Source organism: Phaenicophaeus curvirostris, chromosome 30, assembly GCF_032191515.1.
Source record: "Phaenicophaeus curvirostris isolate KB17595 chromosome 30, BPBGC_Pcur_1.0, whole genome shotgun sequence".
NCBI classification, from domain to species: Eukaryota; Metazoa; Chordata; class Aves; order Cuculiformes; family Cuculidae; genus Phaenicophaeus; species Phaenicophaeus curvirostris.
The window spans coordinates 4,462,144-4,475,658 of NC_091421.1; the positions used below are offsets into that span (position 1 = coordinate 4,462,144).

Sequence of the window (13,515 nt, forward strand, 5' to 3'; positions counted from 1 at the left end):
GGGTGCAGGGGAAATTCCTGGGGGCAGTTTGGGGGGCCTGGGGGCAGTTTGGGGGTGCAGGGGCGATTTCTAGGGGCAGTTCGGGGGGTCTGGGGGCGTGTTTGAGGAGCACGGGCAGCCCCGGGGGGGGGGGGAACTTTCTTGGCTGAGCGGGGAGGGGGCGTGGCTAAAGAGGAGAGGCGGGCGGCGATTGGCTAAGAGGCGCGAGGGGGCGTGGCTAAAGGGGAGAGGCGGGCGGCGATTGGCTGAGAGGCGCGAGAGGGGCGGGGCTAGCGGCTCAGAGACCCGGATGTGAGTGCGGGCAGCGTGAAGGCTATGGAGGGGGCGGGTGGGGTATTGGGGGGGGCGGGGGACCCCAAGAATGGGGGGCAGAGCTGTGGGGCTGGGAGGGGGAGCCCGGTGGGGGGCGGCTTGGTCTGGGGGTATTGGGGTGTGTGGGGGGTGGGGTCTCTAGGGGCTCGGGGGGGGCTGTGGGGATGCTGGATGGGGTTCAGGGGTGTCTCGGTGAGGCCTTGGGGGGGCCTGGAGAGCCTCGGGGGCTCTTTAGGGGTGCTGGGGTGTCTTTGGGGGTGCTGGGGGAGTCTAGGGTGTCTTTAGGAGTGCTGGGGGGGGTTCTCTGGGGGTGCTGGGGGCTTCTGGGGTGTCTTTAGGGGTGCTGAGGGTTCTCTACAGGGATCTTTGGGGATGCTGGGGGGGTCCCTGGGGTGCTAGAGGGATGCTGAAGGGTCTGGAGAGCCTCGGGGGCTCTTTAGGGGTGCTGGGGTGTCTTTGGGGGTGCTGGGGGGGTCTGGGGTGTCTTTAGGGGTGCTGGGGGTTCTCTACAGGGATCTTTGGGGGTGCTGGGGGTGGTCCCTGGGGTGCTAGAGGGATGCTGAAGGGTCTGGAGAGCCTCGGGGGCTCTTTAGGGGTGCTGGGGTGTCTTTGGGGATGCTGGGGGGTCTGGGGTGTCTTTAGGGGTGGTGGGGGTTCTCTACAGGGATCTTTGGGGGTGCTGGGGGATTCCCTGGGGGGCTAGAGGGATGCTGAAGGGCCTGGAGAGCCTCGGGGGCTCTTTAGGGGTGCTGGGGTGTCCTTGGGGGTGCTGGTGGGGTCTAGGGTGCCTTTAGGGGTGCTGGGGGGGTTTCTTGGGGTGCTGGGGGGTCTCTGTGGGGGTCTTTGCGGATGCTGGGGGGGTCTGGGGTGTCTTTAGGGGTGCTGGGGAGGGTTTCATAGGGTACTGGGGGTTCTCTATGGGGGTCTTTGGGGGTGCTGGGGAGGGTTTCATAGGGTACTGGGGGTTCTCTATGGGGGTCTTTGGAGGTGCTGGGGAGGTCTCTGGGGGGCTAGAGGGATGCTGAAGGGTATTTGGGGGTGCTGGGGGGGTCTCTGGTGGCTCTAGGGGGAGCTGGAGGGGACTGGAGAGTCTTGGGAGGGTCTTTGGGGGTGTTGGGGGGTCTCTGGGGGGGCTAGGGGTTGCTAGAAAGTCTTTAGGGGTGTTGGAGGAGTCTCTGGGGGGGCTGTGGGGGTGCTGGAAATTCTCTGGGGGCTTTTTGGGGGTGCTGGGGGGTCTTTGGGGGGTCTTCAGGGGATTGAGGAGATGCTGGAGGGTCTTTGGGTGTGCTGGGGGGGTCACTTTGGGCTCGGGGGGGCTATGGAATCACTGGGGGATGTCTCTGGGGGTTCAGGGGGTGTCTCGGGGGGGTCTTTGGAGGTGCTGGGGGGTCTTGGGGGGTCTGGGGGATGCTGGGGGGTCTTTTGGGGTGCTGGGGGGTGTCTCTGTGGGCTCAGGGGGCTATGGAATCACTGGAGGACACATCTGGGGCTTCAGGGGGTGTCTTGGTGGGGGGTCTTTGGAGGTGTTGGGGGGGTCCCTGACGCCGATGCCCCCCTCAAACCGCCCCCCCCCCGCAGGTTGCCCCTCGCCATGGACGACCTGCACCTCCACTACAGGTTCCTCAACTGGCGCCGGCGAATCCGCGAGATCCGCGAGGTGCGAGCCGTGCGCTACCAGGAACGCGCCAAACACATCCTGGTGGACGGAGACACCCTCAGGTGACCCCCCCCCCACCGAGTTATGGGGTTCCTGGGGGAGGTGGAACGTGTTATGGGGTTGGGGAGGGTTCTAGATGGAGAGGAGACGAGTTATGGGGTTGGGGAGGTTCTAGATGGAGATGGGATGAGTTATGGGGCTGGGGAGGGTTCTAGATGGAGAGTAGACGAGTTATGGGGCTGGGGAGGGTTCTAGGGGGAGGTGGGACGAGTTATGGGGTTGGGGAGGGTGCTAGATGGAGAGGAGGCAATTTGTGGGATTGGGGAGGTTCTAGATGGAGATGAGGTGAGTTATGGGGCTGGGGGAGGGTTCTAGATGGAGAGGAAACGAATTATGGGGTTGGGGAGGGTTCTAGATGGAGAGGAAACGAATTATGGGGCTGGGGAGGGTTCTAGGTGAGGTCTCTGACCCCTTAGAGGTGCCCCCACCCCATTTTTTATGCCCCCCTCCCCAATCCCTCAGCTATCACGGCAACTCCGGCGAGGTTGGTTGCTACGTGGCGCCGCGGCCGCTGTCCCGGGACAATAATTATTTCGAGGTGAGGTTTTTATCCGTCCGGGGTGAATTTTTGGGGGGTTCAGGGTCTGATTGACCCCCCCCCCCCCCTCGCCCCCAGGTGTCGATTGTGGACAGTGGGGTGCGCGGCACCATCGCCGTGGGGCTGGTCCCCCAGTATTACAGCCTGGACCACCAGCCCGGCTGGCTGCCCGACTCCATCGCCTACCACGCCGACGATGGGAAGTGAGTGTGGGGGCACTGGGAGGGACTGGGGGGGCCGCTGGGAGGGACTGGGGGGGCACTGGGAGTGACTGGAGGGGACTGGGGGGGTCACTGGGAGTTGCTGGGGGTCACTGGGAGGGCGTTGGGAGTGACTAGAGGGGTCTGGGAGTGACTGGGGGGCACTGGGAGTGGCTGGGGTAAACTGGGGGGGCGTTGGGAGGGACTGGGAGGACACTACGAGTGACTGGGGGGGACTGGGGGGTCACTGGGAGTGACTGGGAGTCACTGGGGGGGCATTGGGAGTGACTGGGAGGGACTGGGAGGACACTACGAGTGACTGGGGGGGACTGAGGGGGACTGAGGGGGCACTGGGAGTGACTGGGGGGGCATTGGGAGGGACTGGGGGTCACTGGGGGGGCGCTGGGAGGGACTGGGGGGGCACTGGGAGTGACTGGGGGGGACTGGGGGGGCGTTGGGAGTGACTGGGGGGGCACTGGGAGTGACTAGAGGGGTCTGGGAGTGACTAGAGGGGTCTGGGAGGGACTGGGAGGGCGCTGGGAGTGACTGGGGGGGGACTGAGGGGGCACTGGGAGTGACTGGGGGCCGCTGGGATGGACTGGGAGGGACTGGGAGGACACTACGAGTGACTTGGGGGGACTGGGGGGGCACTGGGAGTGACTGGGGGTCACTGGGCTGGGCGACTGGGAGGGACTGGGGGGGACTGGGGGGGCACTGGGAGTTGCTGGGGGTCACTGGCGGGCCACTGGGAGTGACTGGGAGGGACTGGGGGGGCGTTGGGAGTGACTGGGGGGGCACTGGGAGTGACTAGAGGGGTCTGGGAGTGACTGGGGGGCACTGGGAGTGGCTGGGGTAAACTGGGGGGGCGTTGGGAGGGACTGGGAGGACACTACGAGTGACTGGGGGGGACTGGGGGGTCACTGGGAGTGACTGGGAGTCACTGGGGGGGCATTGGGAGTGACTGGGAGGGACTGGGAGGACACTACGAGTGACTGGGGGGGACTGAGGGGGGACTGAGGGGGCACTGGGAGTGACTGGGGGGGCATTGGGAGGGACTGGGGGTCACTGGGGGGGCGCTGGGAGGGACTGGGGGGGCACTGGGAGTGACTGGGGGGGACTGGGGGGGCGTTGGGAGTGACTGGGGGGGCACTGGGAGTGACTAGAGGGGTCTGGGAGGGACTGGGAGGGCGCTGGGAGTGACTGGGGGGGACTGAGGGGGCACTGGGAGTGACTGGGGGCCGCTGGGATGGACTGGAGGGACTGGGAGGACACTACGAGTGACTTGGGGGGACTGGGGGGGCACTGGGAGTGACTGGGGGTCACTGGGGGGGCGACTGGGAGGGACTGGGGGGGACTGGGGGGGCACTGGGAGTTGCTGGGGGTCACTGGCAGGCCACTGGGAGTGACTGGGAGGGACTGGGGGGGCGTTGGGAGTGACTGGGGGGCACTGGGAGTGGCTGGGGTAAACTGGGGGGGCGTTGGGAGGGACTGGGAGGACATTATGAGTGACTGGGGGGGACTGGGGGGTCACTGGGAGTGACTGGGAGTCACTGGGGGGGCATTGGGAGTGACTGGGAGGGACTGGGAGGACACTACGAGTGACTGGAGGGGACTGAGGGGGCACTGGGAGTGACTGGGGGTCACTGGGGGGGGCATTGGGAGTGACTGGGAGGGACTGGGAGGACACTACGAGTGACTTGGGGGGACTGAGGGGGCACTGGGAGTGACTGGGGGTCACTGGGGGGGGCGCTGGGAGGGACTGGGGGGGCGTTGGGAGTGACTGGGGGGACTGGGGGGGCACTGGGAGTTGCTGGGGGTCACTGGCGGGCCACTGGGATTGACTGGGAGGGCACTGGGAGTGACTAGAGGGGTCTGGGAGTGACTGGGGGGCACTGGGAGTGGCTGGGGCAGAGTGAGGGGCAACTGGGAGTGACTGGGGGGGTACTGGGGGGACACAGGGGGGCGCGGGGAGTGCTGAGGGGGCACTGGGGGTGACTGGGGCAGACTTGGGGGTGACTGGGAGGCACTGAGGGTCCCTGGGGGCACACTGGGTGGCACTGGGGGTCAGTGGGAGGCTCTGGGGGGCACTGGGGGGGTCTCTGGGGGGTCCCTAGGGGTTTTGGGGGCCCCGTGAGCCCCTGACGCCCCCCAGGCTGTACAGCGGGGGTCCCTGGGGCGGTCTGGGGGGTTCCCTGGGGGTTTTGGGGTCCCCGTGAGCCCCTGATTTCCCCCCAGGCTGTACAGCGGGGGTCCCTGGGGAGGTCTGGGGGGTCCCTGGGGATTTTGGGGTCCCTGTGAGCCCCTGACCCCCCCCAGGCTTTACAGCGGGGGTCCCTGGGGCGGTCTGGGGGGTCCCTGCGGGGGTTTTGGGGTCCCCATGAGCTCCTGACCCCCCCCAGGCTGTACAGTGGGGGTCCCTGGGGTGGTCTGGGGGGTCCCTGCGGGGGTTTTGGGGTCCCCATGAGCTCCTGACCCCCCAGGCTGTACAGCAGGGGTCCCTGGGGCGGTCTGGGGGGTCCTGGGGGATTTTGGGGTCCCCGTGAGCTCCTGACCCCCCCCCGCCCAGGCTGTACAGCGGGGCTTCCTGGGGAGGTCTGGGGGGTCCCTGGGGATTTTGGGGGTCCCTGTGAGCCCCTGACCCCCCCCAGGCTTTACAGCGGGGGTCCCTGGGGCGGTCTGGGGGGTCCCTGTGGGTTTTGGGGTCCCGTGAGCCCCTGATGCCCTCCCCAGGCTGTACAGCGGGGGTCTCTGGGGGTCCCTGTGGGTTTTGGGGTCCCTGTGTGCCCCTGACACCCCCCAGGCTGTACTGTGGGGGTCCCTGGGGAGGTCGGGGGGGGGTGTCCCTGTGGGTTTTGGGGTCCCCATGAGCCCCTGACCCCCCTCAGGCTGTACAGTGGGGGTCCCTGGGGTGGTCTGGGGGGTTCCTGGGGGGTTTTGGGGTCCCCATGAGCTCCTGACCCCCCCAGGCTGTACAGTGGGGGTCCCTGGGGTGGTCTGGGGGTTTCCTGGGGATTTTGGGGTCCGCATGAGCTCCTGACCCCCCCCCGCCCAGGCTGTACAGCGGGGCTTCCTGGGGAGGTCTGGGGGGTCCCTGGGGATTTTGGGGTCCCTGTGAGCCCCTGACCCCCCCCAGGCTTTACAGCGGGGGTCCCTGGGGAGGTCTGGGGGGTCCCTGGGGATTTTGGGGTCCTGTGAGCCCCTGACCCCCCCCAGGCTTTACAGCGGGGGTCCCTGGGGCGGTCTGGGGGGTCCCTGTGGGTTTTGGGGTCCCCATGAGCCCCTGACCCCCCCCAGGCTGTACAGTGGGGGTCCCTGGGGCGGTCTGGGGGGTTCCCTGGGGGTTTTGGGGTCCCCGTGAGCCCCTGATTTCCCCCCAGGCTGTACAGCGGGGGGCACTGGGGAGGTCTGGGGGGTCCTGGGGGGTTTTGGGGTCCCCGTGACCCCCTGCCCCCCCCCCCAGGCTGTACAGCGGGCGGGCGCGGGGCCGCCAGTTGGGTGCCAAGTGCCGCTCGGGCGATCGCATCGGCTGCGGCATCGAGCTCGGCTCCTTCGAGGCGCAGACGGCGCAGGTGTTCTTCACCAAGAACGGAAAGAGGGTCAGTGACACCCCCAGACCCCCCCCGTACCCCCCTGCTCACACCCTCCAGCCCCCCCACATCACCCCCCCCCCCCAGTCCCCCTCTTGTTGTCACCCCCGCAGGTGAGCTCCATACTCCCCCACCCTCCCAGGTAACCTCTATACGCCCCTCAACCACCCCAGGTGATCTCCACACACCCCCCCCCACTTAGATGAGGTCAATACCCCCCCCCCAGCCCCCCTAGATGATCCCTATACCCCCGCAGGTGAGCTCCATACCTCCACTAAGCCCCCCAGGTGAGGTCTATACACCCTCCAGGTGAGCTCTATGTCCTCACCACACCCCTTAGATGATCTCTATACCCCCCCAGGTGACCTCCATGCCCCCTCCAACCCCCCTAGATGAGCTCTATACCCCCTCCAGGTGACCTCTATACCCACCCCAAGCCCCCCAGGTGAGCTTCTTAACCCCCAGGTGAGCCCTATATACCCCCAACTCCCCTAGATGATCCCTATACCCCCCCAGGTGAGCTCTGTATCCCCCCAACCCCCCTAGATGATCTCTATACCTCCCCAGGTGAGCTCTATAACTCTCCCTAACCTCCCTATATGATCTCTATACACCCCAAGGTGAGCTCTATATGCCCCCCCAACCCCCCAGGTGAGCTCTATACCCTCCAGGTGACCTCTATACCCCCCCCAATCCCTCTAGATGAGCTCTATACCCACCCAGGTGAGCTCTGTAGCCCCCCCTCACCCCCCCAGGTGAGCTTGATACCCCTCCAGGTGACCTCTATACCCCCCAACCCCACTAGATGATCTCCATACCCCCCCAGGTGAGCTCTGTAACCCCCTCCAACACCCCTAGTGAGCTCTATACTGCCTCAGGTAGCCTCTATACCCCCCCAGCCCCCCTATATGATTTCTATAGCCCTCCAGGTGATCTCTATCCTCCCCCAATCCCCCCTAGATGGGCTCTATCCCCACAGGTGGGCTGTATCCCCCCCTGCAGCCCCTCAGGTGAGCTCTATAAATCCCCAGGTGAGCTCTATACTACACCAGGTGTCCCCTATACCACCCCAATCCCTGTAGATGAGCTCTATACCCCCCCAGGTGAGCTCTATCCCACCCGGTGACCTCTAATACCCCCCCAACCCACCTAGATGATCTCTACATCTCTAAGGTGATCTCCATACCACCCCAATCCCCCCAGGTGGGCTCTATCCCCCCCTGCAGCCCCCCAGGTGAGCTCTATAACCCTCCAGGTGAGCTCTATCCCCCCCTAATCCCCGCTAGATGGGCTCTATCCCTCCAGGTGGGCTCTATCCCCCCCTGCAGCCCCCCAGCCGCGCTCTGTCCCCCCCCAGCCGCGCTCTATCCGCCCCCAGGCGCGCTCTATCCCCCCCCAATCCCCGCTAGATGGGCTCTATCCCCCCAGGTGGGCTCTGTTCCCCCCTGCAGCCCCCCAGGTGAGCTCTATAACCTCTCAGGTGAGCTCTATACTACACCAGGTGTCTTTTATACCCCCCCAATCCCCATAGATGATCTCTATCCCCCCCCAGGTGCGCTCTATCCCCCCCCAGGTGCGCTCTATCCCCCCCCAGGTGCGCTCTATCCCCCCCTGCAGCCCCCCAGGTGAGCTCTATAACCTCCCAGGTGAGCTCTATACTACACCAGGTGTCCTTTATACTCCTCCAATCCCTGTAGATGATCTCTATCCCCCCCCCCAGGTGCGCTCTATCCCCCCCCCCAGGTGCGCTCTATCCCCCCCCCCAGGTGCGCTCTATCCCCCCCCCCCAGGTGCGCTCTATCCCCCCCCCCAAGGTGCGCTCTATCCCCCCCCCAAGGTGCGCTCTCTCCCCCCCCCCAGGTGCGCTCTATCCCCCCCCCCAGGTGCGCTCTATCCCCCCCCCCCAGGTGCGCTCTATCCCCCCCCCCCCAGGTGCGCTCTATCCCCCCCCCCCAGGTGCGCTCTATCCCCCCCCCCCAGGTGCGCTCTATCCCCCCCCCCCAGGTGCGCTCTATCCCCCCCCCCCAGGTGCGCTCTATCCCCCCCCCCAGGTGCGCTCTATCCCCCCCCCGGTGGGCTCTATCCCCCCCTGCAGCCCCCCAGGTGAGCTCTATAACCCTCCAGGTGAGCTCTATGTCCCCCTAATCCCCGCTAGATGGGCTCGATCCCCCCAGGTGGGCTCTATCCCCCGCTGCAGCCCCCCAGGTGCGCTCTATCCCCCCCCAGGTGCGCTCTATCCCCCCAGGTGCGCTCTATCCCCCCCTGCAGCCCCCCAGGTGAGCTCTATAACCCCCCAGATGAGCTCTATACTACACCAGGTGTCCTCTATACCCCCCCAATCCCCGTAGATGCCCTCTATCCCCCCCCAGGTGCCCTCTATCCCCCTCCAGCCGCGCTCTATCCCCCCCCAGGTGCCCTCTATCCCCCCCCAGGTGCCCTCTATCCCCCCCCAATCCCTGCTAGATGGGCTCTATCCCCCCAGGTGCCCTCTATCCCCCCCTGCAGCCCCCCAGGTGAGCTCTATAAGTCCCCAGGTGAGCTCTATACTACACCAGGTGTCCTCTATACCCCTCCCCCTGATCCCCGTAGATGATCTCTATACCCCCCCAGGTGAGCTCTATCCCCCCCAGGTGAGCTCTATCCCCCCCTGGTGATCTCTATACCCCCCCCCAGCCCACCTAGATGATCTCTACATCACTAAAGTGAGCTCCATACCACCCCTAACCCCCCAGGGTGCTCTCTATCCTCCCCCAGGCGCCCTCTATCCCCCGCCAAGGTGCGCTCTGTCCCCCCCAGGCGCCCTCTATCCCCCCCCCAGGCGCCCTCTATCCCCCCCCCAGGTGCCCTCTATTCCCCCCCCAGGCGCCCTTTTTCCCCCCCCAGGTGCGCTCTGTCCCCCCCAATCCCTGCTAGATGGGCTCTATCCCCCCAGGTGGGCTCTATCCCCCCCTGCAGCCCTCCAGGTGAGCTCTATGCTACACCAGGTGTCCTTTATACCCCTCCAATCCCTGTAGATGATCTCTATCCCCCCCCCCCAGGTGCGCTCTATCCCCCCCCCCCAGGTGCGCTCTATCCCCCCCCCCCAGGTGCGCTCTATCCCCCCCCCCCAGGTGCGCTCTATCCCCCCCCCCCAGGTGCGCTCTATCCCCCCCACCAGGTGCGCTCTATCCCCCCCTGCAGCCCCCCAGGTGAGCTCTATAACCCTCCAGGTGAGCTCTATGCCCCCCTAATCCCCGCTAGATGGGCTCTATCCCCCCAGGTGGGCTCTATCCCCCCCTGCAGCCCCCCAGGTGAGCTCTATAACCTCCCAGGTGAGCTCTATACTACACCAGGTGTCCTTTATACCCCCCCAATCCCCGTAGATGATCTCTATCCCCCCCCAGGTGCCCTCTATCCCCCCCCAGGTGCCCTCTATCCCCCCCCAGGTGCGCTCTATCCCCCCCTGCAGCCCCCCAGGTGAGCTCTATACCCCCCCAGGTGAGCTCTATACTACACCAGGTGTCCTTTATACCCCCCCAATCCCTGTAGATGATCTCTATCCCCCCCCAGGTGCCCTCTATCCCCCCCCAGGTGCCCTCTATCCCCCCCCAGGTGCCCTCTATCCCCCCCCAGGTGCCCTCTATCCCCCCCCAGGTGCCCTCTATCGCCCCCCAGGTGCACTCTATCCCCCCCCAGGTGCCCTCTATCCCCCCCCAGGTGCCCTCTATCCCCCCCAGGTGCGCTCTATCCCCCCCTGCAGCCCCCCAGGTGCCCTCTATCCCCCCCCAGGTGTGCTCTATCCCCTCAGGTGTGCTCTGTCCCCCCCAGGTGGGCTGTGCGGCGGTGCCGCTGCCCCCCCCGGGGCTGTTCCCGGCCGTGGGGCTGCACTCTCTGGGCGAGGAGGTGCGGCTGCACCTGCACGCCGAGGCGGGCGAGGACGACAGCGCCATGATGGTCGACAGCTTCGAGGAGGAGTGGGGGCGCCTGCACAACGTCCGCCTCTGCGGCACCGTGAGGGCTCCCCGCTTTTTTTGGGGGGGGGTGTGTCTTTTTTTGGGGGGGGCCCTCACCTCAGCCCCAGGTTTCAGGTAGTGGCGCCCTCCCCATTTCGGCCCCCTCGAGGTGTGAAGGGTGGCCCCCTCTCATTTGGTTCCCCTGAGATTTTGGTTCCCCCCCCAATTTGGTTCCCCCACCCCAGATTTGGGGTCACCCCCCCCCACCAGATTTGGGGTTCCCCTCTCCTAGATTGTGGTCCCCCCCCCAGATTTGGTTCCCTCTCTAGATTTGGGGTGTCCCCCCCTAGATGTGGGGTTCTCCCCCTAGGTTTTGGTTCCCCCCCTAGACTGGGGGTGTGTCTCCCCCCCCCGATTTGGTTCCCCCACACCAGATTTGGGGTTCTCCCCTCCTAGATTTTGGTTTCTCCCCCTAGATTTGGGGTGTGTCCCTCTAGATTTTGGGCCCCCCTTAGATTTGGGGTGTCCGCCCCCTAGATTTGGGGTTCTCCCCCTAGGTTTTGGTTCCCCCCCCTAGACTGGGGGTGTGTCTCCCCCCCCTCGATTTTGGGTTCCCCCCCTCCCCAGATTTGGGGTGTCCTGCCCCCTAGATTTGGGGTGTCCCCCCCAATTTGGTTCCCCCCCCCCAGATTTGGGGTCGCCCCCCCCAGATTTGGGGTTCCCCTCTCCTAGATTTTGGTTCCCCCCCCCCCCCCCCCCGATTTGGGGTTCCCCTCTCCTAGATTTTGGTTCCCCCCCCCGATTTGGTTCCCCCCCCAGATTTGGGGTTCCCTTCTCCTAGATTGTGGTCCCCGCTCCCAGATTTGGTTCCCCCTCTAGATTTGGGGTGTGTCCCCCTAGATTTTGGGCCCCCTCTAGATTTGGGGTGTCCCCCCCGATTTGGTTCCCCTCTCCTAGATTTTGGTTTCCCCCCCCCCTCCAGAATTGGTTCCTTCCCCCAGATTTGGGGTCACCCACCCCCCAAGATTTGGGGTTCCCCTCTCCTAGATTTTGGTCCCCCCCCAGATTTGGGGTTTCCCTCCCCTAGATTTTGGTTCCCCCCCCAGATTTGGTTCCCCCCCCAGATTTGGGGTCAACCCCCACCAGATTTGGGGTTCCCCTCTCCTAGATTTTGGTTCCCCCCCCGATTTGGTTCCCCTCACAGATTTGGGGTTGCCCCCCACCATATTTGGGGTTCCCCTCTCCTAGATTTTGGTCCCCCCCCAGATTTGGTTCCCCCCCCAGATTTGGGGTTCCCCTCTTCGAGATTTTGGTGTGTCCCCCCCAGATTTGGGGTCCCCCCCCGATTTGGGGTTTGCCTCTCCTACCTTTTGGTTCCCCCCTCGATTTGGTTATGCCCTAGATTTGGGGTCACCCCCCCCCAGATTTGGGGTTCCCCTCTTCGAGATTTTGTTGTGTCCCCCCCAGATTTGGGGTTCCCCCCCCCAGATTTGGGGTTCCCCCCCCCAGATTTGGTTCCCCCCCCAGATTTGGGGTCACCCCCCATCCCCAGATTTGGGGTTCCCCTCTCCTAGATTTTGATTCCCCCCAGATTTGGGGTCGGCCCCCCTCAGATTTGGGGTGCCCCCCCTTATATTTGGGGTATGCCCCCCTATTTATCCTTCCCCAGCTTTGAGATGAGGATCCCCCAGCTTTGGGGCACCCCCTCCTCATCTAGCCCCCCCAGATTTGGCGTTTCCCCCCTAGATTTGGGATATATGTGTCCCCCCTTAAGATTTGGGGTGCCCCCCCCTTTTTTTCCCCCCCTGACCCCCCCATTTCCCCCCCCCCCCAGCTGCTGGAGTACGTGGGGAAGGGCAAGAGCATCGTGGACGTGGGGCTGGCGCAGGCTCGCTGCCCCCTCAGCCCCCGCACACACTACTTCGAGGTGGAGATCGTCGACCCCGGGGAGAAGTGCTACATCGCCCTGGGGCTGGCACGCAAGGTGGGGGCCACCGAATCCCCCTGTGGCCACCGAATCCCCCCGCCGTGGCCACCGATTTCCCCAGGGCTGCTGAATCCCCTTCGTGTTCTTCCTCTTTCTCAGTTTGGCTTGAACCACCCTCGCCCCGTGACCGCTGAATCCCCCTTGTGGCCACTTAATTCCACCCGTGGCCACTGAATTTCCTCTGGGGCCACCGATTCCCCCCCGCACCGTGGCCACCAAATCCTCGCCGTGGCCACTGATTTCCCCACAGCTTCTGAATCCCCCTCATCTTCCTCCTCTTTCTCAGCGTTATCAGAACCAAACCCCTCCTCATGGCCACTGAATCCCCCCTTTGGGCCACCAAATACCCTGCATGGCCACTGAATCCCCTCCGTGGCCACCGATTTCCCTAGGGCTGCTGAATCCCCTTCATATTCCTTCTCTTTCTCATCATTACTTAAAACCACCCCCCACCACCATGTTGGGCTACTGAATCCCCCTTTGGGCCACCAAATCCCCCCTGCGGCCACTGGTTTCCCCAGGGCTTCTGAATCCCCCTCGCCTTCCTCCTCTTTCTCAGCATCACCTGAATGCACACCCCCCCCAACCTTTGGGCCACCAAATCCCGCCCTGTGGCCACTGAATCCCCCCTTTGGGCCACCAAATCCCCCCCTGTGGCCACTGAATCCCCCCTTTGGGCCACCAAATCCCCCCTGGGGGCTACTGATTCCCTGCTTTGGGCTACTGCCCCCCTCCTCTCCCTCAGGACTACCCCAAGAACCGGCACCCTGGCTGGAGCAGGGGCTCGGTGGCGTATCATGCAGGTGAGACACCCCCCACAAAAAACTTGACCCCCCCCTTTTTTTTCTCTGTCCCCCCCTTTTTCCACCCTCATCCCCTTTTTTTCCCCCTTACCCCCTTTTTTTCCTCCTTCCACCTTTTATTTTCTTTTCACCCCCTTTAGTTCCCTTCCCCCCCTTTAGTTCCCTTCCCCCCCCTTTATTTCCCTTTTCCCCCTTTATTTCCCTTCCCCCCCCTTTATTTCCCTTCCCCCCCCTTTATTTCCCTTTCCCCCCCTTTATTTCCCTTCCTTCCCCCCCTTCCCCTTCCTTCCCCCCCCTTTCCTTTCCTTCCCCCCCCTTTCCTTTCCTTCCCCCCCCTTTCCTTTCCTTCCCCCCCCTTTCCTTTCCTTCCCCCCCCTTTCCTTTCCTTCCCCCCCTTTCCTTTCCTTCCCCCCCTTTCCTTTCCTTCCCCCCCCTTTCC

The 13,515-nt window shown here is 64.7% G+C and overlaps 1 protein-coding gene across 1 annotated transcript in view; it reads left to right on the top strand.

Moving 5' to 3' along the window:
• The first annotated feature begins 266 nt into the window (after window positions 1–266).
• The window catches only part of SPRYD3 (SPRY domain containing 3), a 14,525-nt gene continuing 1,276 nt past the window's right edge, over window positions 267–13,515 (top strand). The window contains exons 1-8 of the mRNA XM_069878955.1: window positions 267–291; window positions 1,891–2,031; window positions 2,492–2,567; window positions 2,646–2,770; window positions 6,228–6,363; window positions 10,162–10,344; window positions 12,121–12,270; window positions 13,019–13,076. Coding sequence (XP_069735056.1) covers window positions 290–291; window positions 1,891–2,031; window positions 2,492–2,567; window positions 2,646–2,770; window positions 6,228–6,363; window positions 10,162–10,344; window positions 12,121–12,270; window positions 13,019–13,076 — 871 coding nt within the window. The 5' untranslated portion in view covers window positions 267–289. The remainder of the gene's footprint in view (window positions 292–1,890; window positions 2,032–2,491; window positions 2,568–2,645; window positions 2,771–6,227; window positions 6,364–10,161; window positions 10,345–12,120; window positions 12,271–13,018; window positions 13,077–13,515) is intronic.